This window comes from Xenopus laevis, chromosome 6L (assembly GCF_017654675.1).
Source record: "Xenopus laevis strain J_2021 chromosome 6L, Xenopus_laevis_v10.1, whole genome shotgun sequence".
NCBI lineage: Eukaryota > Metazoa > Chordata > Amphibia > Anura > Pipidae > Xenopus > Xenopus laevis.
In genome coordinates, this window is record NC_054381.1 from 140,408,697 (window position 1) to 140,436,388 (window position 27,692).

General features: G+C 41.0%; 1 protein-coding gene across 1 annotated transcript; it reads right to left on the reverse strand.

Moving 5' to 3' along the window:
- Positions 1-139: 139 nt before the first annotated feature.
- LOC108719355 (phosphatidylserine synthase 1) lies at positions 140-27,612 on the reverse strand. The gene is made up of 13 exons (XM_018268164.2): positions 27,279-27,612; positions 19,275-19,366; positions 18,176-18,220; positions 17,042-17,166; positions 16,793-16,951; positions 16,275-16,426; positions 15,342-15,483; positions 13,866-13,978; positions 13,071-13,136; positions 10,049-10,148; positions 9,039-9,107; positions 6,646-6,712; positions 140-1,445 (listed from the first exon to the last, which is right to left on the reverse strand). Exons 1-13 carry the CDS (start codon positions 27,455-27,457, stop codon positions 1,339-1,341), a joined length of 1,416 nt encoding a protein of 471 aa, XP_018123653.1. The 5' UTR covers positions 27,458-27,612; the 3' UTR covers positions 140-1,338.
- Between the last annotated feature and the right edge of the window lie 80 nt (positions 27,613-27,692).

The window sequence follows — 27,692 nt, forward strand, 5'->3', positions numbered from 1 at the left end:
ATGGATTTCGAACGGTTTTGCCCCCATCCCCAACCCTCTGCTGCTCCCACGCTGGCACCTCATACTGAAACCCGCAACCTACTTACATCTCCCACAATTCCTGAAGCACACAAACACAATAACATTTCTCAGATAATTATTATTATAATGGTAGTTTATTTTGTGTCTCAAAGATGTGTATTTTAGCCATGTCGCAATTGAGTCATGGCCGGTACAAGCCCTGCCTTTCCCTGTTTACCCGGAAAAAAAAAGTCAAGTCCTACATCCACTCATGGCAGCTACAAAGTTGCATGATCAATTTGTGTTTGGCATTCAGGGTCTCATAATGTGCATTTTAATTGCGACCAGCCAACCCGCATCAGAGGAGGTCAGAAAGAACACACGTTACACACAAACCTCTGCACAACCATGGCAGTAAACGCTGGGTTCTGTGATTGCTGAACGAAGTCCAAGGAATTCTTCTGCAAGTGGTTAAATCATAATCATTCCTAATGGAACGACGATATTCGTATGTAAAAAAATAATTAGGGATGCACTGAAGCCACTGTTTTGGATTCGGCCAAACCCTCGAATCCTTTGTGAAAGAATACCGAATCATAATTTGGGGTATGAAGGGGAAAACATTTTTTACTTCCTTGTTTTGTGACAAAAAGTAACGAGATTTCCCTCCCCGCCCCTAATTGGCAAAGGCAAATTTGTATTCGGATTCAGTTCGGGCAGAAGGCAAAAAGGCAGAATCCCGAACCCGAATCCTGGATTTGGTGCATCCCTAAAAATATTAGAACAGTAGTAATACAAAATGTAGGGGTGGAGGAAATGCTGTACAAAATGCTGTACAAAATGCCGGGGAAAAATAGGGAGTAAAAGCGGGACACGTTGGGTCACAAAGTGTCAGTTAAAAAATACAAAAAGTCAACCCACTGAAATAAAACCAACAAGGCTGGTGGGGTGGAAGCTTTGGCAGTCATCTGTGATAACAGAGACATTTGTCACAAAAAAAAAAAGCAGTGCATGGCCCAAAAAAAGTAAAAAAAACAAAAAGAAATTGCAGGGCTGAGGCCCTTATCGTTTCTCCACTACAGAGCGGAGGCAGCTGTTTGATTGCCTGCAGTTTGCAGTACTGAAGACCCAATGCCTCTAATGGTTCTGAGAAGCTTATAAACGGCATTAAAGAGCAGGTGATGGCTTAGAAATCAAGATGATGGAGGATCTGTAGCTTGTGGGATTCTTAAGGAAAGATAAACCCTGATGGCATGATCCTTTTCCGCCTCCAATCATCTAAAGGCTCCTCCTGGGCGTGAACCACAATACAATTGGCTCCTGCTCCCTCCGAAGGTTTCACCGGGTGTGTTGAATTAACTTCTTGCCAACCCCGTTGGTGACTTTTCCTCTGTGGCGGTTCTTTCTTCTCGATGTACCTTCATTCGGCTTGATCGGGGGGGTCTCTGTTAGAAAATGAAAAAATTAGGGGGGAGGGGGAATCACATTCTACAACATTTTAAATTATTACAATAATATGGAAATGAGTTATCGTTTAGTATGATGTAGAGAGTGATATTCTAAGACTATTTGCAATTGGTTTTAATTTTTTTTATTATTTGTGGTGTTTGAGTTATTTAGCTTTTTATTCAGCAGCTCTCCAGTTTGCAGTTTCAACAGTCTGTTGCTACAGTTCACATTAACACCTAGCAACCATGCATTGATCTGAATAAGAGGCTGGAATATGAATAGGAGAGGCCTGAATAGAAAGAGGAGTAATAAAAAGTACCAATAGCAATACATTTGTAGCCTTATAGAGCATTTTATATAAAAAAAAAAAAATAATGAAGACCAATTGAAAAATTGCTTCTATAACATACTAAAAGTTAACTTAAAGGGATACTATCATGAATGAATCAGTTAATAGTGCTGCTCCAGCAGAATTCTGCACTGAAATCCATTTCTCAAAAGAGCAAACAGATTTTTTTTTTTCAATTTTGAAATCGGACATGTGGCTAGACATATTGTCAATTTCCCAGCTGCCCCAAGTCATGTGACTTGTGCTCTGATAAACTTCAATCACTCTTTACTGCTGTACTGCAAGTTGGAGTGATATCACCCCCCTCCCTTTTCCCCCCAGCAGCCAAACAAAAGAACAATGGGAAGGTAACCAGATAACAGCTCCCTAACACAAGATAACAGCTGCCTGGTAGATCTAAGAACAGCACTCAATAGTAAAAACCCATGTCCCACTGAGACACATTCAGTTACATTGAGAAGGAAAAACAGCAGCCTGCCAGAAAGCATTCCTCTCCTAAAGTGCAGGCACAAGTCACATGACCAGGGGCAGCTGGGAAATTGACAATATGTCAAGCCCCATGTCAGATTTCAAAATTGAATATAAAAAAAATCTGTTTGCTCTTTTGAGAAATGGATTTCAGTGCAGAATTCTGCTGGAGTAGCACTATTAACTGATGCGTTTTGAAAAAAATATGTTTTCCGATGACAGGATCCCTTTAAATATGAACCGTCCCTGTATCCTGTTGCTCAGGGCAAGGGTTTGTCATGAAACTGTAGTGAAACTGCCCAGGTTTTGTATCATCAGCCAACCCTTCTCTCCTAGATGTTGTTGTTACAAAAAAGAACATTATAGGGTTTACTTGGAAGTTGGTGATGGCAATAGAATTTAACCTATGGATATTTTAGTGTCTTCATAAACATTCAGGGCCTTATCGATCATGTCTGAATTTTTTTATCTAAAAAGTCTGACCAAACTAGAATCCATGATTGGATCTTATATATTAATAAAAAAAAAAAAAAATCACAATTTAATCGTAAAAAAAAAGAATAAATCATGCGAATATCCGAATCGAACGGTTTTTTTCGGATTTTCAGGCTAAAGGCCATACACGGGCCGATAAAAGCTGCCGACAGACTGTGTCGGCAGCTTATTGGCCCGTGTATGGGGGCCCCCGACGGGCTTCCCCTATCGAGATCTGGCCGAAAGTCGGCCAGATCTCGATCGGATGGGTTTAAAAATCCCGTTGGATCGCGGCCGCATCTGTTCGTTGATGCGGTCCCGCGATCCGACCGCCCGTTTGAGAATGCTAGGATCCGATCGTTGGGCCCTAGGGCCCACGATCAAATCTGCCCGATATTGCCCACCTCAAGGTGGGCATATCGGAGGGAGATCCGCTCGTTTGGCGACATCGCCAAACGAGCGGATCTATCCATGTATGGGGACCTTAAGAAAATTCCAATTACCGTATATACCCGAGTATAAGCCGAGTTTTTCAGCATCCAAAATGTGCTGGAAAAGTCTACCTCGGCTTATACTCGGGTCAGCGGTACCCGACCCGAGTTGCTGAGATTGCAGTCACTTTTAATCATTCCTATACCAACAGTTCACTTGGGGAGAGACTGCAATATCCCACGATGCCCTCTGTTGGTTATACGAAAGAATAACAGTGCGCCCTCTGTTGGTTATATGAAAGATTAACAGTGACTGCAATATCACACAGCGCCATCTGTTGGTTGTATGAAAGAATAACAGGGACTGCAATATCACACAGCACCCTCTGTTGGTTGTATGAAAGAATAACAGGGACTGCAATATCACACAGCGCCATCTGTTGGTTATATGGAAGAATAACAGTGACTGCAATATCACACAGTGCCCTCTGTTGGTTATATGAAAGATTAACAGTGACTGCAATATCACACAGCGCCCTCTGTTGGTTATATGAAAGAATAACAGTGACTGCAATATCACACAGCGCCATCTGTTGGTTGTATGAAAGAATAACAGTGACTGCAATATCACACAGCACCCTCTGTTGGTTATATGAAAGATTAACAGTGACTGCAATATCACACAGCGCCATCTGTTGGTTGTATGAAAGAATAACAGTGACTGCAATATCACACAGCACCCTCTGTTGGTTGTATGAAAGAATAACAGGGACTGCAATATCACACAGCGCCATCTGTTGGTTATATGGAAGAATAACAGTGACTGCAATATCACACAGTGCCCTCTGTTGGTTATATGAAAGATTAACAGTGACTGCAATATCACACAGCGCCCTCTGTTGGTTATATGAAAGAATAACAGTGACTGCAATATCACACAGCGCCCTCTGTTGGTTATACTAAAGATTAACAGTGATGGCAATATCAAACAGCACCCTCTGCACATGGTAGTGGGACAGTGGGACAATGCACACAGTAATCCGTTTGGCAATTCTCTGTCACCATCAGCTTTGCAAAGAAGTCCGGTTGATCGCTGGGGGGTCGCTTTGGCAGAATGTGCGCTGCTGGGAGACAGGGCTGTAGTTGTGTCTAGGCTTATACTAGAGTCAATAAGTTTTCCCAGTTTTCGTAGGTAAAATTAGGTACCTCGGCTTATACTCGGGTCGGCTTATACTCGAGTATATACGGTAGGATAGGGACCTCACCCATTGCCTTTTATAGAGATGCCGGAATTTCGGATTCAGAATTTGTTGCAGCATTGGGCTTTAATAAATCACGAAAAATTTGAGTTTTTATTTTATAGTCAAAAAAAAAAAAAAAAAAAAATCACATTTTTAGAGTTTTCGGCATACGGACTTTGATAAAGAACACCTAAATGAAGTACGAGCATTTTCCAAGAGGTTATACTAGTGCCCCATCTAGTGGCTCTGGGAAATATTCACCAAACACACTTCAGATCTATGGAATTGTGCGGCTGTAAGAACTGTGTCTAATGTTTCCTGATGTCCTTGAGTTAAACAGTAAGTCAGATACTCTATACTCCTACTGATGTCAAACGTTGCCTTCCCAGAATAAATTCTTCGAACGCCAAACTGATAGGAGACAGTCACCTTGGGCAATGAAGTCACATTATCGAACAACAGATTAGCCAATTGAGAAGATATTGGAACATGTGCTTGGCTTTGCATGAGCCACAACTAAGCAAAACGTTAGTACTCTTACCCCTCTAATATGCATCAGCCCTAAGCAAAATCATCTTTTCAATGTCTGTGTTTCTCTAGTTAAAGGGGTTGTTCACCTTTAAAGTAGGGATGCACCGAATCCACTATTTTGGATTCGGCCAAACCCCCGAATCCTTTGCAAAAGATTTGGCCGAAACGCATATGCCAATTAGGGGTGGGAAGGGGAAGACTTTTTTAACTTCCTTGTTTTGTGACAAAAAGTCACGCGATTTCCCTCCCCAGGGTTTGCATTCGGTTCAGCCAGGCAGAAAGATTCGACCGAATCCAAATCTTGCTGAAAAAGGCCGAATCCTGGCCAAATCCCGAACCGAATCCTGGATTCGGTGCATCCCTACTTTAAATTAACTTTTGGTATGCTGTAAAGAGTGATATTCTGAGACTATTTGCAATTGGTTTTCATTTTTTATTATATGTGTTTTTTGGGTTATTTAGCTTTTTATTCAGTAGCTCTCCATTTTGCAATTTAAGCAATCTGGTCACTAGGGTCTAAATTACCCTAGCAACCATTCAGTGACTTGAATAAGAGACTGGAACATGAATAGGAGAGGGCTTGCATAGAAACATGAGAAATAAAAAAGCAGCACTAACAATATATTTGAAGCCTTACAGAGCATTTGTTTTATATATATATATATATATAATACACAAAAGCCATGAATATCTTGTAAATTATATCCTTATAAACGGTGAGTTCTGATATCATTAGTTATAAACGGTGAGTTCTGATGTCATTTCTGTCACATGACTCCCTAAAACTTGTGTATTATAATAAATAAAGTACCCCTGTTGCAAAATATGAGGATATTAGAAGTTACCTCGGAGTTCCATGACCTGTATAAAAACACTCATGTTTTTATATGGTCATGAAACTCCTCTGTAACTTATAATATCCTTATATTTACTTTATTCACTATATATTGTACTTTTATATATATTGTAAAGCGCTGCGGCTCCTTAACAGAGCTTTACATATAAAGTTATACATACATACATAAATACATAGGTATCTGGGGAAGGCAGTGGCAGTAAATACGTTAAAGGATGAGGTGTAGGATGGAGCACAGGGTACACAGACTCTGCTGCAAAGTTTTTTATGTAACACAACATGTTTCGGATCGGCAAGGATCCTTTTTCAAGTGTAAAATACAAATGCCAAAAACCACCTTATAAGCCCAAACCCCACACTATTACTCCTCCCTTTGTGACATCATATGCTGTTCAATTGTTCCAAAAAGTCATTTCTTAATGGCTGATTAAGGTGCAACTTGATCCCCCAGTCCAACAAACTATGTTTGACCACCGGAAGAAATCGTATTTTAGGTAATGATTACGTTTGAAACATTATACACACTAACAATAAAATATTATAACCGTTAAAAAATTGGAAAAAGCTAAATAGTAAGTTATTGTACTGATTTTATCCTTTGCAACATTTGTTACAAGTTTATTAATGTCTATCTATTTTGATACAATTTTTTAACTGTTATAATATTTTATTGTTGTGTTAAATAAAAGACTTTGCAGCAGAGTCTGCGTACATGTGCTCCATCCTACACCCAATTGTTTAAAGTATTTATTCTGGTGTGACCTATAAAGGAAAGTGAGCAGCTACACAGATGGAGATCGTTTGAATAAAACCCTGGCTACACTGGCAGTACATGTGCAAACTTGCCTGGTTTGTCATTGTGATGCCAGGGAATGTCTGTGTTGTATGTGCTGTCCTCATACTCAGAAAATGTCTGCAGGAGAAAACACAGGTTACACATTATTAGCCCTTTCCATTCACAGTGAATAAAACGGTCACTTGCATTACCCCAACCAAACCACTGGGGAGGGGTGGTTCTTCACCCTAGGGGGTAAATTGACTAATCAGCGAAAAATTCGCCAGCGATGGTTTTGCAGCCATCGCAACCATTCGCCAGTCTTAAATTCGCATGGACAACGCTAATTCATTAAAATGCTATGTTGCGTCCAGGGTGCCGAACGCTGGCAAATTTTCGCTATCGTTACTTCAGCAATCAAATCGAAGATGCGTTAGCGTTGTCTAATTTGCATATGGCTTGAAATTATAAAGTTGAATGGACGTATATGTTGCAGCAAATACATTACATTACACAAGTCCAGGGAACCTTAATAAAGAAAATAGAGTTGTTATATTGCCCTACACATGAGCCCAGTGTATGTTCCATGTGTTAGAAAATGTATGGGGGAACCCGGTTACCCAAAAAAATTTCAAGGACTTTTGCAGGCTATATTGATCAACTTGGAAGTAGAGGTCAATAAACATCAATCTTAAGCATGCTGGAGCCCTCTAGTGACCAAACAGAGGTATAACCATATATACTTAAATAATTCTCCAAAGCATGCTTATAAGTTAAAAAATATAGTTTATTACATCAAAGTATTAAAAAACATTAGAAGATCCCCTTAAAGCGCCTAACGCGTTTCATGCTTACCTAGCACCTGAAAAAAGGAAAAGACACCAGCATTTTTTGGGACTTGGAAAATGTTTCCACTATAAATTGAGGAAGATCTATGCACTTCGAATGGTCAGACCTGGCCAAGGCAAGTGGCGAAAGAGGTAACGTTAAGTAAAATCCGCATCTTAGTGAATTTGTGGAGTAATGTCCATTTGCCAGAGCGAAAATTCGCCTGGCGATAAGAGTGTGAATGACCGCTAGCATCTGTCTCTTTCGCTTTTGGAGTTATGCCTGCGCCCGTTAGTAAATTGGCAAAGTGGCTGAAAGATGGAACGCTGGCGAATTTTCACCAACGTTAGTCACTTCGCCCTTTAGTAAATCTGCCCCATGGACTGGTATTCTCATCTGCGAGTAACTGCGAGAATTTGGCCACTAGAGGCCACTGTTTCACTATGTTTAGCGAAGATCTGGAGTTGATTTATTTTGCAATTAAAGGAAAACTCCAATGCAAGAGGGGTGCCGATTACAGGTGCTCCTATTGGCAGAAAACTGCACCGGCCCGGGGCACTTGCTAGCGAGCCTCTTCATTCCTTCAAAATCCAGCGACTGATGCATGTGCAGTAGAGCAAAAAAAGAGTATCACTCGCAAGTGCCCTGGGCCGGTGCAGTTTCCTGCCAATAGGAGCACTGGCCCGGGTATCGGGTAAGTCATTACAGACATTGGGGGGGGGGTGCCCTAACATTTCACCCCCTTGGATTAGAGCTTTCCTTCTCCTTTAAACATGATGGGCTTAGCCCAGGTCTGTGTCCAGTGATATATGAAAGCATGGCAAGAAGTCCAATATCTACAACTGAAAGCATTTTAATATGACAATGACCTGAGGGCTTTCCATACAGGCAATGGGAAGGGTCCTATAGTGATTACCTGGGGGTTAATTGCTGTGACAAAAGGCCTCAGAAGCCAAAGCCCCCACCGACCTCTATGTGAATGTTACTAGTGGTTCTGTTATATAGTTATTTAAATGTATAATGAAGGTTTTTATAGGCACATGCAGGGAAACAATACATTATATTTTCATTACTTTAAAACACAAATTTTTTGGTGATACTTTTCTTTGAGGATAGAGACACACGTTCAGATTCGGGGAGATTTAGTCGCCCGGCGATAAATCACCTCTTTTCGGAGCAACTAATCTCCCTGAACTGCTCACATTTGGGGAGACTAGTCGTCCAGCGACAAATCTCCTCTTGTTCGTGGGTGACTAATCTCCCCAAACTGCCTCCCACCGTTGGAATGTAAATCGTCTGCGGGGTGGCACTCGGAGAGCTTCGTTTTCCTGAAGTCGCCCAAAGTTTCCTCATGAGGCAACTTCGGGCGACTTTGGAAAACGAAGAGAACCGATTGCCATCTTGCCAGTGATTTACATTCCAACTGTGGGAGGCAGTTCAGGGAGATTAGTCACCCTCCAAAGAAGAGGAGATTTGTCGCTGGACGACTAGTCTCCCCGAATCTGAGCAGTTCGGGGAGATTAGTCGCCCCCCGAAGAAGAGGCAATTCATTGCTGGACGACTAATCTTCCCATATCTGAGCGTGTGTCTCTACCATTTATGTGTGTGTAAATCGGATAGGGACCTGGAGTCATACCGTCTCTCGTTGGCCACAGTAATCGGCGTACCACACCATCCCATACAGACACAGGAATGTAATGATTGCCTGCAAGACAAAGCACAATGGGATTAAGCATGAGGCCAGAGCAATTCACAACAACAGCCACTGCAACATAATGAGAGATCAGTAGGTAAGGGATCTGGCAGAGACAGACTCATCTGCAGAAAGTGCAAGTAAACACAGAAGGAATTTGCATGCCGCCGGTGATCTCAGAGTCAGGGTTTATGCTTAAGTTTATTTTTCCGCAGACAGTAAAGGACAAGGCACAGCTTATTGTTTGGATAGAACATTCCTTCTCTGTGCATCACGTTTGCCAACATTTCTATGGACACTGGCAGTGGGTCCGACTGCTCTAAGGAGGAGAATAATGTGCCCTTTATGCATGACTTGCTTAATGATGATGGTTAGAACAATGCCAGTCTGGAATATAGTGATGGCTGATAACTACAATGAAACCTCGATTTTAAGTGCCCGGATGCCATATAACTTATCAAGGCATTGCTATATTTTTTGCTTGGTTGTTAAAAATTCCAGTTTCTGAGAGCAAAAATAACCTGTACTATGATATACTTTTTTTTTTATTTCAAGAAATTACTTTGTTAGTTAATCTATGGTCACTAGGGGTGCTGTTCTAGTTGTCTCTATAAAGTGTCAAATGGTGCAAGCAAAGCGACAAGCCGACAGCGGTTATATGTGAGCGATTGGTTCTGTAATGAAGGGGGCATCTACGCTACTCAGATTGGGAGGGTCATAGGTTTACAAATGCAGTCCTGTTCCAGGTGTGTAATTACAGAGAAAGCCGACCCTGCGGCTTCAGGGGGGCCCAGGAGGTATAGGGGCAACACAAGGCCCTTATTTATATACAATTTCAATACTAATTGGTAAAACAGGTCAAACTCTAGATATTCCCATGTTCCAATGATGTTCCCACCAGTGGGACGGCATTCCTTCAGGATATAATGGAATAGAATGAATAATCCACTCACCACACAGAGAAGCCAGAGGACCACATATAGTAGATGCGTTTTAGAGAAGAGATCTTGCCCAAATTTTATACAGACGGAGGCTTCCAGAAAGGCAATTGCACTGCAACAATATAGAAATGATCTATCATCCAAAGTGCGACAATATTTATATAATACAGGTATGGGATCCGTTATCCGGAATCCCGTTAGTCTCCCATAGACTCCATTATAATCAAATAATCCAATTTTTTTAAATTTCTCTCTGTACAACTCTAAGGAACTGCTATTCCATGAAATCCCAATGTAAGTGAGTGACCCTGGCTGCTCTTCCAACCAGCCTTCTTGATCCAGGCAGCCATGTTGCTGGTACTGTAGGAGGGAAGATAAGCTTGAGTGGTGTTGCTGGGAGTTACTGTTGTTCAGAAATAGATGGAGGGCTGCAGACAATGAATACTTTTTTTCCCACTGAACAGTACAGCAAAGTTGGAGGGTTTCAAACGGGAAGCCCATGATACACACATACCACTCATGGATCGACGTATACTAAGCACAGCTCTATTGGAATATTTAGGGGCATTAAAGGTTGCCTAGTCCCCTATAGATAAAATGTATATTGAGTTCCCCCTGTTGCAAATTATGACGACATTAGAAGTAACCTCAGAGTTCGGCCTTGTGCTTTTATATGGTCCTGGAATTCCTCGGTAACTTAGAATATCCTTATACTTTACAACAGGGGGTACTTTATTCACTATATATTAGGGATGCACCGAATCCAGGATTCTGTTCGGGTGCAGAAGCAAATTTGCATATGCAAATTAGGGGTGGGGAGGGAGAGCATGTGACTTTTTGTCACAAAACAAGGAAGTAAAAAATGTTTTCCCCTTCCCACCCCTAATTTGTGATTCCGATTGGTATTCCAGAATCCAAAAGTCTACAGAAAGTTTCACTGACAAAAGCTTGGTCTAGTCCTGTAACCTATAGCAACCAATTGTCAGTTATCAATATCTGACTGGATACTGGCCTGGGAGCAAACTCACACACATATGTAACTACAAGTGGGTTGGGCCGACTTCCGCACAATCTTTGCAGGACACAGGTGGGTTCAGGCTGAACTTTACCATGTGCCTACCCTGCCTGCGACCTTACAAGGCTGCTTGTCCACCTCCATTTGGTGCTTAATAGAGGCTTGCGCATGCCCCGCCCCTTCCATGACATCAGAGTGGGGTGGACGCAGACTTATAAATACAGAGGCACGCCGGGTTAGGGTCGGGGGCATATCAGGAAGTGGCAGGTTAGGGTCGGGTGTGGGTTGACTTTTTGTCACTAGTAACTACACAAATAAATGACTACATTTCTATGGGCTACAACTGTTACATTATATAAATGAGACATTTTGTCTGCCAAGTGCTGCCCTACAATATGGTATCGAGGGAGCCTACAAGCGAAGATCCTACAGTATTCTTCTTACCTGGCCAACACACCCATCTATATACAGTAGTATAGATCTTGCGCAAAAATAAAATAAAATAAAACACTGGATGCGCAAAGTACAAAGGGATTCCGTCCCTAAAAGATTAAAACAATTGGTTTGATATGCGCTTCCGTTTATAGAATAAAGTACACCAACTTTTGTGTCCCCCAAATGTCTCAAAAGTTCCCTGTATTCTACAGGAATCCGGAGCCAAAAGATTTGTCCCGATATTGCTTTCACACCTGGCGATCGCTTCTTGTCTTTAAAATAAAAGAAAAGACAAAACGCAACAATGTGAAATATCGTAAGAGCCGGTATTGGGGCCCTGCTTAGTTAGTACTCACAGGATTTCCCAGACACGGCTACAGAGAGAAACCGATCCGCAGTGTGGCAAAGCTCAACCCGTCCCTCCAAGCGGTGTTACTGCTCTCTTCACGGTATGTTGCGCTCACTATCTTTGCGATCTCGCTCCTGGACGCACTAGTTGCCTCGTGTCCCACAGTCTCGGCATCTTCTCATCCACTTCCTAGTTCAACCAGGGTCAGATCCTCACGGGATAAGTTAGCGGATAAGAGATGCCTTGTACTCTTTTGCCAGACTTGCCTTCGCCAGCTCAGACCAGGTGAAGTGCCCTGCAGTGCATAGATCTTCCTCAATCTTCTGTTGCTTACATAATAATCTTTATGTTACTTGGTTGTAATTCACATTGATTCTCATTCTAGTAGATTTAGTCCAGTCTCTGCCTGTTGCCCAGTTGCTTCCTTCCCTTCCTTCAGCAAACAGATAATAGGTCTATTATCACCTATTATCTGTTTGCTGAAGGAAGGGAAGGAAGCAACTGGGCAACAGGCAGAGACTGGACTAAATCTACTAGAATGAGAATCAATGTGAATTACAACCAAGTAACATAAAGATTATTATGTAAGCAACAGAAGATTGAGGAAGATCTATGCACTGCAGGGCACTTCACCTGGTCTGAGCTGGCGAAGGCAAGTCTGGCAAAAGAGTACAAGGCATCTCTTATCCGCTAACTTATCCCGTGAGGATCTGACCCTGGTTGAACTAGGAAGTGGATGAGAAGACGCCGAGACTGTGGGACACGAGGCAACTAGTGCGTCCAGGAGCGAGATCGCAAAGATAGTGAGCGCAACATACCGTGAAGAGAGCAGTAACACCGCTTGGAGGGACGGGTTGAGCTTTGCCACACTGCGGATCGGTTTCTATCTGTAGCCGTGTCTGGGAAATCCTGTGAGTACTAACTAAGCAGGGCCCTAATACCGGCTCTTACGATATTTCACATTGTTGCGTTTTGTCTTTTCTTTTATTTTAAAGACAAGAAGCGATCGCCAGGTGTGAAAGCAATATCGGGACAAATCTTTTGGCTCCGGATTCCTGTAGAATACAGGGAACTTTTGAGACATTTGGGGGACACAAAAGTTGGTGTACTTTACACCCATCTATATGCCATTTAATCCTCTGTCACATAGGCAACAAAATTGAAAGAGATAAATAATTAACCAAAAAAAAGTAAATTACAGTGAAACTTGGTGCTGCACGTAGCCAAGAACTTACCCAAACACCCAGCACTGCGTCCCAACCCTCTTGCACTGTGTGTCGGTGAGATATGCATAGTACTGCCTAGAGAAAAATAAAAACAATAGTGACAAACTTTTAAAGGCAAGCGGATATAAGTAAATAACCACGCCATCCACAAGTCCTCAGGCAAGTGAAACACCCATCTGCCATGTGAAGTGCACAAAAGGGATACAGACATTGATGAGAAGTTAAAGGAATGGAGAGGATTAGTAATGAGCGAAACAATTTGTGAAAAAGTGAAATTTCGCTAAATGCATTGAAGTCAATGGGCGTTTTAAGCGTGCACCAATTTTTCTCGCTCCAAATGCATTAATGTCAATGCCCGTTTTTCCTTATGGCAACTTTTTTCTCCAAATGCATTATAGTGAATGGGCGTTTTTTCTTATGGCAACTTTTTTGTTCTAATGCATTAAAGTCAATGGGTGTTTTTTCTTATGCGACTTTTTTGTCCTAATGCATTAAAGTCAATGAGCGTTTTTTTCGCTACAAATTTTACCCGCATTTTCAAAAAAATTCGCACATGTCGAAATTCGGAATTTCGCCACTAATCCATGGCTGGCGAATAAATTCACTCATGACTCAATAGGATTAAATAAGAAAAGGACATTCCATTTTTTTGTCCATTATCATACTAGGATGATCAATACTAAACTGTGCGGCTGCAACCTATGGCGCAACCTTGTTTCTTTTTGGAAAATGTAACTCTTTTTACAACAACTATCAAAAGCTTTGTGAGCAAAGTGGTGGGTGAGTGGAGAGGTATAGTTTTACCTTACAGTGGGTGCTGTGATGATACCAATGAAAAGGATCCGGCACCAGCTCAAGGGATGACTTGCTTGGAACACAAAGATGTGCTTTAAGAAGAACGTATTCAGTTCAGTCAGCTGCAGGGGAAGAAAAGCAAATAATTTACCTTTGGAACAGTTCACTTGTTTCTCTCCATGGATCAGTGGTGTAACTATAGAAGAAGCAGACCCTGAGATTGCTGGGGTGGAGGAGCTAATTGGTGTGGGGTGACCAGTAGGCACCATATAACATTAGCCTAAAGGCAAGCTGCATGCTTTCATTATTTATCAAGAGCTGTGAGTTAACTGAAGTGCACATGAATATAAGCTTTGGGGAAAATGAGGGTTATAGTTGCACACAGCTCCTACTTAGGCACAGCATTCCTGTGCAATTTAAAGATTCACTATATCCTTAAATATTTCTGTAAATTTACTCTTAATGTAGGAGAATGCAGCCACCCTGTTATGCTCCCTCTCTGTATTGACTATGAGAAAAATCAAGAAAGTGTTTTCTGTTATGGAAAGGTACATTTTTGGGATAGCCACTCCTCAATGAACTCATAACAGATCCCTAGGCCATTCCCTTTTTGTGGCTTATCATATAGTAGGGATGCCTCAAATCCACTAGTTTGGATTCGGCCGAATCCCGGAATCCTTTGTGAAAGATTCGGCCGATTACTGAACCGAATCTTTATATGCAAATTAGGGTATGGGAAAGGAAAAAGTGGTAAAACATTTTTTACTTCCTTGTTTTGTGACAAAAAAAATAACTTGATTTCCTGCCCTTAACCCTAATTTGCATATGTAGATTCGGTTCAGCCAGGCACAAGGATTTGCCATATCCAAATCCTGAACCGAATCCTGGATTCAGTGCATCCCTATCATATAGGGATTATAACACATGGGAGAGCTGCAATCTCAGCCTAGGCAAAGATTAAATTAAAAAAATAAAGGGATTGTTCACCTTTGAGATAACGTTTAGTATGATGTAGAGAGTGATATTCTGAGACAATTTGTAATTGGTTTTCATTTTTTTATTATTTGAGGTTTCTGAGTTATTTATTATTATTATTCGGCAGCTCTTTAATTTTCATTTTAAGTTATCTGTTAGCTAGGGTCCAAATTACCCTAGCAACCATGCATTAATTTGAATTAGAGAATGTGAATAGAAGATTAGTAATTAAAAGTAACATTAACAATACATTTGTAGCTTTACAGAGCTTTTTATAAGGGGTCAGCGATGCCTATTTGAAAGCTGCAAAGAATCAGAAGAAAAAGACAAATAACTATAAAAAATAAATAATGAAAAACAATAAAAAATTTGCTTACTTACTTACTAAAAGTTACCTTAAAGGTGAACCACCCCTTTAATGTAAACCTTTATAGAAGCTAAGGAAAGCCCTGCATCAGGAATATATGTATTGTATGTTCATGTATTGCTTTATACGGACGTTTCCATTACCTGCCAGATAATCATGAAAAGATATATTCCAGCTACTCTTTGAAAGGAAGATTTGGGGTCAAACCAGCGCACGTACATCCAGCTTGCTGGAGTGAATTGTAGAACGGCCCTCTTGATTTTGCCTGTTGTGGTGTGAATGTCCCTATGAGAAAAGAGCAGTAGAAAGTCCACCTGTGTTTGGATGTGAGGAATTCTGAAGAACTAATAATAGCCAGGGTCATGGCTATGTTTCTATTCGAGGAGGAACAAGCAAGAATGTTTCCCCCACGTGTGAGGATATATGGCTTCCTAAGGCAGACAACTGAAATGTGATTGAGGTTCAGCCGATTGAAAAACAACCTTTATCCAATAATTCTTATATCTCATTATAATACACAAAAGCCATGAATATCTTGTAAATTATATCCTTATAATACACAAAAGCCATGAATATCCTGTAAATTATATCCTTATAAACGGTGAGTTCTGATGTCATCAGTTATAAACGGTGAGTTCTGATGTCATTTCTGTCACATGACTCACTAAAATTTGTGTATTATAATAAATAAAGTACCCCCAGTTGCAAAATATGAGGATATTAGAAGTTACCTCGGAGTTCCATGACCTGTATAAAAACACTCGGCTTTCGGCCTTGTGCTTTTATATGGTCATGGAACTCCTCGGTAACTTATAATATCCTTATATTTTACAAGAGGGGGTACTTTATTCACTATATATCTCATTTAATCAAAATAAAATAGAAAACCCATTAGACAAATAACAGAGTCAGAGTGACAAATCATAGACAGAGAATCCAGAAGGGATTTCTGCATGGGGGGCCCCAGGTTGCACTCGCATGATGTAACTGCCGCACAAGCCCCAAGTGGAAATGCTGCAACAATCACCAGAGTTCAAAGATCTTTTAGCAACCAAGGCATTTGTGTTTTGACCTACTTGAAGCTTGCCCAGTGATATGTCCTCATCTCCAAGAAGCGGCAAACTACCATGCCCAGCAAGATGCCCCCGCCATTACACAAGAGGATGTCCAGAATCACTTGATCCCACCAACACTCGGCAAAGTTAGGAAGGAGGTGCATAAAGAACAGCTAAATGGTAGAAATGAAAGAAACACAGTGAGACGGAATAGTGGACACAAGAAATCCAGTACAGGTATGGGATTCGTTATCCGGGAAACCCATTATCCAGAAAGCTCAGAATTATGGAAAGGCTCCCATAGACTCCATTTTGTCCAAATAATTTTTAAATACAATTTCCTTTTTCTCTGTAGTAATAAAACAATACATTGTATCCTCCACTGACAGGCTCCTCTGAAATTCTATGTGATCTATTTACAGGACAAGTAGCGGATCTATTATCAGGAAACCCTTAATACTGAAAACTCCTAAGTGCGGGAATGCCATTTCTTTGCCTTTCCCTTATATTCTGTAAGTCCCACTTTAGTCACAGCTCACCTCTGTCAGTTCCCAAGTGATGCTGATTGTCCAACACAGGCCGTAGCTTCGGATTAGCAAAGCCTTCATGCCCCAGCCCCAAAAATGCCCAAAGGCAAATATATCAAAGTGGCTCAGTATTCGTTCCCATGTGATTAAGTGACAGTTAACGGCGTACTCCTGTATGAAAACGTATCGACAAAAATAAGTTGTAAGCAAACTGCTGGTTAGAGATCATGTTATTAGCATTCAACACACTGGCACACTCACCATAACGTCCGCGTCTCTTGTAGCATATCGAAGGTTTGGATCCAGCCAATACATTACAGCCTTTACTTGCTCAAAGTTAAGGAAAAGCAGGAAGACAAGGAACAGGAAGTAGAGTACACTAAGACCTGGCATTTTAAATAAATACAAATAAAAATCAGGTTAAACATATTAGTGCAATCTAGAGGATTGTAATGTCTTATTCTCTGTAACCAACAAGATATTTGAAAGGGGCATCAACTCACCCATATAACAATGTAACTGACTGATCTTCTGAGCACTTTTGCAATTTAGAGCAGTGCACCATTAAAGGAGAAGGAAAGTCATTTTATACTTGGGGGAGCAAAAAACGTAGGCACCCCCAAGTGATTGTATTTACTTGCCTGATACTTTACTGCTTCCAGTGAGCACCACGGAGCGATAGTCTTCCTGCTTCTTCGCTCTACAAATTTCCCGGGGGAAACGCATGCGCAGTAGAAAGAAATAGCCGGCTTTTTAGTTAAAGTTCAGCTTTTCCCTCTACTGCACATACACAGCCAAGAGCTGAAAGAAAAGGCAGGAAGAGGATCGCTCCGTGGGGCTCGCTGGAAGAACCGGAGTGTCAGGTAAGTAAATACAATCAGTTGTATCAGTTTGGCAACCCCCCCTATAAATTTTATTATGTTGTTTCTGAATTAGTTCCTTTTTTGCCGCTTTCCAGTCTTCAATGGAGGTCGCTGACCCCAGCAACCCAAAAGTATTGCTCTGTGAGGCTACAAATTTATTGTTACTTTTTATTCTTTTTCATTTCATTTAGGCCTTCTCCTATTCATATTGCAGTCTCTCATTCAAACCACTGTCTGGTTGTTAGGGCCAACTGGACCCTGGCAACCAGATAGCTGGCTCATTTTTAAATGAGAGAGCAGCTGAACAAAAAACGGAATAATCAAAAATAACAATTTGCATATGCCTTGAAATATAATTGTCTATAGCATACTAAAGGTTATAATACTAAAGATGAACCACCCCTTTTGCTATTAGACCTAACAATATTAGCAGTCATTCACTTCTAATATCATTATAAAGTAACAGGAGTGCCCTCTGCTGCCCGGGCTGTGGCCAGTGTTAATAAAAATACGATGAAATGAAATGTCTTACCGAAAACCATTCGCCATATTGCAGGATGAGGTCTTGTAAATGGGCCTACAAATGAATAAATAAGTCTTAATTGTCACAAATTCATTATCTACAACTTCATTTAATATGGAACACAAGAGAATGGGACTGACAGGTGACCTTCTTCACCTTCAAAATGTCTAAGGTCACCCAAATAGCACAGGGCACAGTTTAGTAACCAACCAGATAGGCGAGAGATATTAATAACCTAAATATGTTCTTGGTATGGAACCGGTTATCCAGAATGCTTGGGACCTGGGGTTTTCCGGATAAGGGATCTTTCTGTAATTTGGATCAACATACCCAAAGTCAACTAGAAAATCATGTACACATTAAATAAACCCAATAGAACTGTTTAACCTCCAATAAGGATTCAATATATCTTAGTTGAACTCAAGTAGGAGGTACTATTTTATTACTACAAAGAAAAAGGAAATCATTTGCATTTGAATTCATTAAAATCGAATATCTGGGCTTTGACGGTACAGAACATTCTAGTTATGGAGCAGTGAACAATGGGGTTGGTACAGTATATAAAATGCTGCATTTATATCAGATTCTTTATTTAGTACTCTTGAGAAAAGAGTTTTGGCTTCATGAGTTTAGATGATTAATAAAGGAGTAAAATTACCCTTAAGGGTGGTGGCACACGCTGCGATTTGGGGAGATTAGTCGCCCAGCGATAAACCTCCTCTTATTCGGGTGATTAATCTCCCTGAAATGCCTTCCCGCTGGGTAGAACTGAATAGCCGGCACTCGGATTGATTGGGCTTTCCGAAGTTGAAGTTTCCTCGTGAGGCAACTTCAGATAACAATCCAATCCGAGTGCCATCCCACCAGCGATTCACATTCTAGCCGGCGGAAAGGCATTTAGGGGAGATTAATCGCCCGAAGAAGAGGAGAACTGGCGATGGGCGACTAATCTCCACGAATTGCAGCATGTGTGACCACCCGAAAAATACAGCAAATAAAAAGAAATTTGTTTTGGCAGAACTCAAGTCTGTAAATCATTTACTTTTTTCCTATTAAACATAAACGGCCAGGGAACATACTGGACATAATTTTTTTTTTAATACATTACCATTTGGGAAAGCCAATACGCTAATAATTAGAAAGAAGAAGAGGACAGAGAGGATTCCCTTCCAAATATTGTCTTCCTGGCTTGTGTTCTCCCTGGAAGAAAACAGAAAAAATTTGTAAACAACAATGTAACAATTCCCATGAGGCTCAGCGGGTCAAAAAGTCACTAGAACCCAAAGAACCAAATAGGGGCTCATTCACATACACATTACTCTGTTGAATCAGGGTGGGACAACTGTGGAGGGGACGATGGTATTACTCAGGTTTCTGTTTTTTTTTTTTTAAATGTCATTATACAATTGCAGTACAGTTGCGGTTTATTTTCTTACAAATAAATGCTCTGGTCTGTCCTGATAGCAGCCAACAGCGGTTGTGAGTTTGTGAATTTCTGGTGTATATGCGAGTTTTGATAAAGGTCCCAAAGAGGACTGAAACATTGGAGTGGCTATATGTGTGTATAAATAAAACACAGAATTAAAGGGAAGTGCTGGTCCAGGAATTGTTTGTTCCAGATTGACTATATACATACATACATATACTGTACATACACACATACAGGAAGTCCTCGAGTTACATACACCCGACTTAAATACAACTCACACTTGACAGACGGAGGCTGTTACAGTAACATACTGTGGTTTGCTTGACTTTTATTAGCATTTAGCTTTAATAAACCACCTGCCCCAATCCCCTCTGGTTTGTGTTGTCTACTGCAGAGCACAGAAAGGTTTCATACTAGAAAGTGAATAGTTAAAAGGGATACGGTCATGGGAAAAAATATTTTTTCAAAACACATCAGTTAATAGTGCTGCTCCAGCAGAATTCTGCACTGAAATCCATTTCTAAAAAGAGCAAAGATTTTTTTATATTTAATTTTGAAGTTTCCCAGGTGCCCCCAGTCATATGACTTGTGCTCTAAAAAACTTCAGTCGGTCTTTACTTGGGATGGGCGAATTTGACACGTTTAGTTTTGGCAAAAATTCGCCGCCGGCGAATTGTCGCAGACACCCATTTAAGACTACGGCGTCAAAGATATTTTGATGCACGGCGAAATTCTTTCGATGCACGGCGAAATTCTTTTGACACGCGTCTTTTTTTTTGACGCATGTCTATGGGCGTCATTTCTGCAGCAAAACAAGGTGAAAAAATTCACCCATCCCTACTCTTTCCTGCTATTCTGAAAGTTGGAGTGATATCACCCCCCTTCCATTTCCCCCAGCAGCCTAACAACAGAACAATGGGAAGGTAACCAGATAGCAGCTTCCTAACACAAGATAACAGCTGCCTGGTAGATCTAAGAACAGCACTCAATAGTAAAATCCAGGTCCCACTGTGACACATTCAGTTATGTTGAGTAGGAGAAACAACAGCCTGCCAGAAAGCAGTTCCATCCTAAAGTGCTGGCTCTTTCTGAAAGCATATGACCAGGCAAAATGACCGGAGATGCACCTACACACCAATATTACAACTAAAAAAAATACACTTGCTGGTTCAGGAATTACATTTTAAATAGTAGAGTGAATTATTTGCTGTGTAAACAGTGTAATTTAGAATTAAATTTAGAAATACATCATAAAAATCATGACAGAACCCCTTTAAATAGAGAGAATTATAAAGAGAGTACAACGGCTCTGCTCTATAACAAGCTAAGTGCTATCAGGTTACGGTTCAGTCGCTCTTTTGGGAAACAGAGGAGAAGTGAGATGGCAGATGCACAGTGAAATAGTTCCAGTGACAAGAGGTATAATAAAGTGGCCTTGGCACAGAGTCTGGAAAAAAAGTAGGGCACAAGTGCAGTGAAGAGAAGCTGTAAGGGGCACACGGAGAGATTAAATCTGATATAAGGGACACAGGGGTGTTATGATGGACATACTCTTAGCCACCACCCAAAAGTACAGTATTATAGAGAAAGCGAATGGCAGAAAAAGGTATGTAGGGACCTCAAACAGCATTGTGTTACAATGATCGGAAATATGAGATAAATAGGGTTTCCAATGACACTGTAACTACACACGTGCACAGAGAGGAACATACTGTATCTAACAATGTTACAGGCAAGGAATCGGCAATTAGGACTGGCAGTTGGTTGGGGGAATTATAAACCCTTGAGCAGATGAGTTCTGGCAGGAGCTAGAGATTGAAGTGTGTTTGTTTTTTATAAATGGATTGTGAAATGAACATTATACCTTTCCCGCTCTGGCAAGGACATTATCTTGGAACTTTTATAGAAATAATCCATACAGTGTGATATCTATGGGGCAACTTCTGACTTTGACCTTTTTTTTGTTACTTATGCAAACAAACATGTTATGCAAACATAAAGACTTCGATTACACATCACACCTTCCCTCACCTACCATAGGAGAAAAATCGCAGTTTTTACAATGTTGTCATCTTTTTGTGCTTTTTATCTGCAGTTCAAGGCTAAACGCGTGGTTCACCTTTCCATTAACTTTTAGTATGTTATGGAATGGCCAATTCTAAGCAATTCTTCAATCGACATTCCTTAGTTAGGATCAAGTACAGGGATTATTTAGATAAAATGGAGTTTATGGGTGACTGCATACCTCCCAACATTTTGGAAGTAAAAAGAGGGACAAAAATTTTTTTTTAGCGCGTAGCGCAGCAATTTTTTTGACCACACCACTTTCTGTGGCCACACCCCCTAATTACCATGTTTGTATTACAAAATTTGGCAGGTTATGCAAGTTTGAAAATATTTCTCCTTATCTAAACTGTGTTTTTGTGCCTCAAAATTGTTACAAAGTATCTTATTTGCACCTGTTAGCTGTTCTGGGCTCTCTGCTAAAAGCCAATTAAGTGAGAAACTTTGTTTCTTTTTCTGGCTGTTCAGTGCAGAGAAACGAGGGACTTTCCAGTACAAATGAGGGGCTGCGGGTTGAGCTATCAAAAGAGGGACTGTCCCTCCGAAAAAGGGACAGTTGGGAGGTATGTGACTACCTTTCCGTAATTTGGAGCTTTCTGGATAATGGGTTTCTGAATAACGGATCCCATACCTGTACTGGTTTATCATAAAGTAAATAATTAAAAAAAAAAAATGGAATTAAAATGGAGTCTATGGGAGGTGGCTTTACGCAATTAAGAGCTTTCTGGATAACAGGTTTTCTGGATTACCAATCCCATACATGTACTCCATTCTACCAATTCTCCTGTATACAACAATTTCCTTCAGATCATGCTGTGCTCTTTCTGGGTGTATCTCTCTATAGGAGACAGGAGAAATCATAGGTGTGTTCCTGTTGTAGCCGAGGTATGGGATATGAATGAGTGGCCGTTCAATGTTGCCCACTAGCCAACTGGGATCAAACAATGGAAAGTGGCTGCTAGACCACTCACCTGCTGGATTCTTGGAGATAAGGAAGGACGGGCCAACCAGTCAGTAAATAATGGAAAGATACAAATCTGATACTGCTAGCAGTCATTCCCTCAATTACAGTAATGGTAAATAATTATTCATTTATATTTCCGTTATAAAAATATGAAGGAGATTAATAATAAAAATAATAAAAAAAATCAGGGTGATAGCCTGCTTTTGCCACCTCCACCCTATCAGAGAACTCAAAAGAAACAGGCATAGAAATAAAGAAAATAGGGCAGCTGGGGTCTGATCTGCAAGTACAGGAAACTTAGGCTGCTCAATTACACTTGATCATTTGGTATTCTGAGCAGTTAGTGAATCATTAACAATTCTTATCCTGCAGAACTTCCATCAATGTTTCAGCTGTCTTGCATTTGAACAATACAGGTTTTTATGGATATAGAGCCCTAGTTAACTGTGCCCTCCTTGGGATATTTGGAAACCATGCTGGAACCTTAAAGGGGACGTCCACCAATGTGATTCCTTTTTATAGGATATTATTTTGCTATGTGCTCACATTAAAGGGGTTGTTTAGCTTTGAGTTAATTTTTAGTATGATGTAGTGCTATTCTGAGACAATTTGCAATTGTTTTTTATTTTTTTATTTTTAATTGTGGTTTTTGAGCTATTTAGCTTTTTATTCAATGGCTGTCCAGTTTGCGCTTTTAGCAATATGGTTGCTAGGGTCCAAATTACCCTAGCAGCCATGTACTGGTTTGAATAAAGGAGAAGGAAAGGCCAAATTTACTTGGGGGTGCCAAGTTTGGCACCCCCAAGTGATTGTATATGCTTACCATAAACCCCAGGCCGGTGCTTCTATCAGCAGAAAACTGCACTGGTCACGGGGTTCCTCCAGCGAGCACCATGGAACAATTACTTCCTTCTTCTTTCTTCGCGGGGGTCTGAATGCACAGTAGCGCGAAAAGCCAACTTTAACTAAGAAGTTGGCTATTTCGTTCTACTGCGCATACCCCGGGAAATTTGAAGAAAGTAGAAGCCGGAAGCAAGTCGATCCATGGTGCTCGTTGGAATAACCCCCAGACCAGTGCAGTTATCTGCTGATAGGTGCACAGGCCCAGGGTTTCAGGTAAGTAAATAATATCACCCCTCCTCTCCTATTCATATTCCAATCTGTTATAGGAGAAGGAAAGGCCTATTTATTTGGGATGACAAAAGTTAGGCACACCCAAGTATACTGTATAGGTGTTTCCTTCTCCTATAAGAGACTGGAATATGAAAAGGAGAGGCCTGAATAGAGAGATGATAATAGAAAGTAGCAATAACAATACATTTGTCGACTTACAGAGCATTTGTTTTTTTAGATGGGGTCAGTGACCCTCGTTTAAAAGTTAGAATGAGTGAGAAGAAAAAGGCAAAAATTCAAAAATGCTAAATAATGTAGATAAACTGAAATGTTGATTGTAACTGGCCACTCTATAACATACTAAAAGTTAACGTAAAGGTGAACCACCCACTTAGTTTCCCTGGCATAACGAAAAGCAGTTTGTGATACAAGTACGGCTTAGAAAGACACTTTTTTCGTTAGTCAAAACAGTATTTTTGGGAATATATGCCCTTTTAGTATGTTTTTATTCCTATACTGTAATAGCAAACGGAGCAGCAAGAAAATAAGTAACATTGGGTTCTGGATGCTGTTATATAGCTGAAGTACAATGTTAAAAATTCCCCTTGGTACATTTAAATTAACTGCAATTGTGCCTCAAAGATGCCGAAGGGTAACACTTCCAAAAAATAGGCATAGCCCACCAGATTGCAGTGTCCGAAGACAAGGGACAATTCACACCACCCTTTAACTCCAATAACAACAAAACACCTCATAAAACAAAAAGCTAAATCCGCTTATCAGCCAGACACACATTTGCCAAGATTATAAAACTTGTTGTATCCTGGGAAAAAGAATAAATCCGCTTATATTAAAGAACAATAATTCAGACCTAAAATTGCTTGGCATGGATTAGAGTGGGACATGACTATGGAATGTACAACCATAAAGAGCACAGGCCTTGACTGTAATTAGCATGAGTTTGAAGGAAATTGTTGTATACAGGAGAATTGGTAGAATGGAGTACATGTATGGGATTCGTAATCCAGAAAGCTCTTAATTGCGGAAAAGCCACCTCCCATAGACTCCATTTTAATAAAGTAATTCCATTTTTTTAAATTATTTACTTTATGATAAACCAGTACAGATATGGGATCAGTTTTACAGAAACCCGTTATCCAGAAAGTTCCGAATGACAGAAAGACATCTCCCATAGACTCCTTTTTAATCAAATAATAATAATTTTTAAAAATGATTTTCTTTTTTCTGTAATGATAAAACAGTACCTTGTACTTGATCCCGACTAAGATATAATTAATCCTTATTGGAAGCAAAACCAGCTTATTAGGTTTAAATAAAGTTTACATAATTTTCTTTAGTAAGCTTAAGGTGTGGAGATACAAAATTACGGAAAGACCCCTTATCCAGAAAACCCCAGGTCCAAAGCACATGCACACACACACACAACCCCCAGTCCTTTTGCAGTTTGATGTCAACATGATTGGGTGTTCTAGCTGTCTAAGAAGTGTCTTGGGAGTTATACAGTATAGGTATGGAACGTGTTATCCAGAATGCTCGGGAGCTGAGTTTTTCTGGAAAACAGATCTTTCGTAATTTGGATCTTCATACCTTAAAGTCCACTAAAAAATCATCCATAGAATGAGAAATTGGGAGGATGACAGACAGATCCACCCATGCTACCGAGGCTAGGTGTGGCCACCACTGACGTCAATGTTACTAGTCCAGATCAGAACAGTAGACAAAGGGGATGAAGTACTTCGAAATAAACTGCTCCACTTTTCAAGGACACGCCCTATAGTTTTCCTTTGCTGGTTTTTGTTTGATTTCTGCAAAATACAACTCACTGCAGACACATCTCAGGGAGTTTCCAGTGAGGGCAATGGCACACGACCAAACACAAAATCACTCTCCGTTCATGTTGAATGGCAATTGCTCCAAAGGTGCCGGGCAGTCAGTTTTTTGGACAGTGGAAGAAAGGAGATCTGTCTGCAATGAATTGTAATTTTGCCCCTGACCTACAAAATCCCTGGGTAACAAACATCCACATGCGTGAGCAGCGAAACGCTTCATGTACCCTGATCTTTTATTCCTGTGAGCTACATTCTACTGTAAAAAGAGTTGGGGAGCAACATAAGCACAAAATAAGTTCTTGGGGTGTCAAATAAAGGACTGTGATTGGCTATTTGGTAGCCCAAATGTGGACTGGCAGCCCACAGGAGACTCTGTTTGGCATTACCCCTGTTTTTTATGCAACCAAAACTTGCCTCCAAGCCTGGAATTCAAAAATAAGCACCTGCTTTGAGGCCACTGGGAGCAACATCCAAGGGTTGGTAACTATATTGCTCACAAGCCACTGGTTGGGGATCACTACCCTAAACATTTGGGCAGCTGAAGTTGACACTGTATGGCGACAGACAACAAGTAACTAAAATGTATGTAGCGGCCTAGATATCAAGACTTATTTGCTCAGTGCCATCAGATCCCAGCACTTCAGTATCAGTAAATGAATATTCCCCTACTAACAGAACTGTAAGCAAAAGATCAAAGCAACGAGCACCGTTGAAGGGAGACCCAATACCTCACTAATAGACTGTAAATAGCTCCAAAGGCACAGCCTGTGCATTAGTGATGTGTGGGTCAGGGTTTCCCTGACCCACACCCGACCCTAACCCGCGGCCGCACCCGCACTTCCGGGGTCCTTTTATAGACCAGCGCTGACCCTTCCCGCCGATGACGTCACAATGACGTCACAAAAGGGGCAGGGCGAGCAGATGTAAGACTATAAAAACGGAACCCGGAAGTCAGATGCCGGCATTTGAAGGTGGCGGGCGGGGAGAGCAGGAGAAGAGCTCAACCCGCACCCTCCCGCGAGGAGCACTGCGAGGTCGACCCGAACCCGCGGGTATTGGGACAGCCCGCACTTCACTACTGTGCATGTGTAAAGTGTTTAAAGGGACACAAATAGCCCATATAAAAAAAGCATGTCCCACCATGGGGAACCAGATAGAACATGTAAAGCATCTGACGCACCACAGCCAACTGTACAATACATAACAGCTTGAAAAAAGGCGATTGTGAGCCTGAAACGCCGCTGCTGTTTGTCAGTCTTGAAATAAGCCCTTTTGGAATAAAGGCCTTTTAAGAATATATCTCACGTGTGTCGCTGTCTATTCATAGAATTTGAATACATAACAGCTTACACAATGGAGACACAATCAGGGTGTTAAACACACAAGAGAGCCCTTCCTATGTAGATCACCCTTGCGGAGTTCCTGCTTTGCTGTCAGTTATCTAAAGTTGTCACTAACTGTCATCCCAGGGTAGGGAAGGGTGACATTAATTAAAGGAATGGTTCACCTTTAAGGTAACTGTTATTATGTTATAGAACGATCAATTCTAAGCAACTTTTCAATTGGTTTTCATTATTTTTGATAGTTATTTGCCTTTTTCTTCGGAGTCTTTGCAGCTTTCAAATGGGGGTCGCTGACTCCCTTCAACCCACCCCCCAGCAGCCCACAAGTACTTAATTACTTACTGCTTACCTTGTAAAGGCAAAGTACATGAGGCTGATGATGGTGAAGGTGAGCAGGGTGATGGTGTGGGGCTTGTAGAAGAAGTCTATGGTGATGTCCTCCACCTGCTGCTCGTTGATCATCCTGAAGTGCATCTTATAATTCACATCATCCTTGCTCAGAGTCCGGGATCTCATAGAGGAGGCCATGTCCCCACGTCCCTCCTGTCACTCTCCTCCAGGCCAGGAAGCAAACACTGCCTCAGCCACTCTCACAGCACCCGGACTCGTCCACTCTCACAAGACGGCGGGGGGCACAGCTCTCTTCGGCATCCCCTTGACTGAATAAATCATGAAATGCGCCTTCTTTCTTGTACTCTCGGTGTGTTTCATATTCGTTCTCTGTTTTTTTTAACACATACAGAACTTGGTAACTAGGAGTTAT

Coding starts and splice junctions, on each gene's coding strand:
- LOC108719355 (XM_018268164.2), bottom strand. CDS start 27,457: ATGGCCTCCTCTATGAGATCCCGGACTCTGAGCAAGGATGATGTGAAT. Junction 18,221..19,274: donor CGTATTGGCTTTCCCAAATG/GTAATGTATTAA, acceptor ATTCATTTGTAG/GCCCATTTACAAGACCTCAT. Junction 15,484..16,274: donor TATCACTGGGCAAGCTTCAA/GTAGGTCAAAAC, acceptor CTTTTCTCATAG/GGACATTCACACCACAACAG.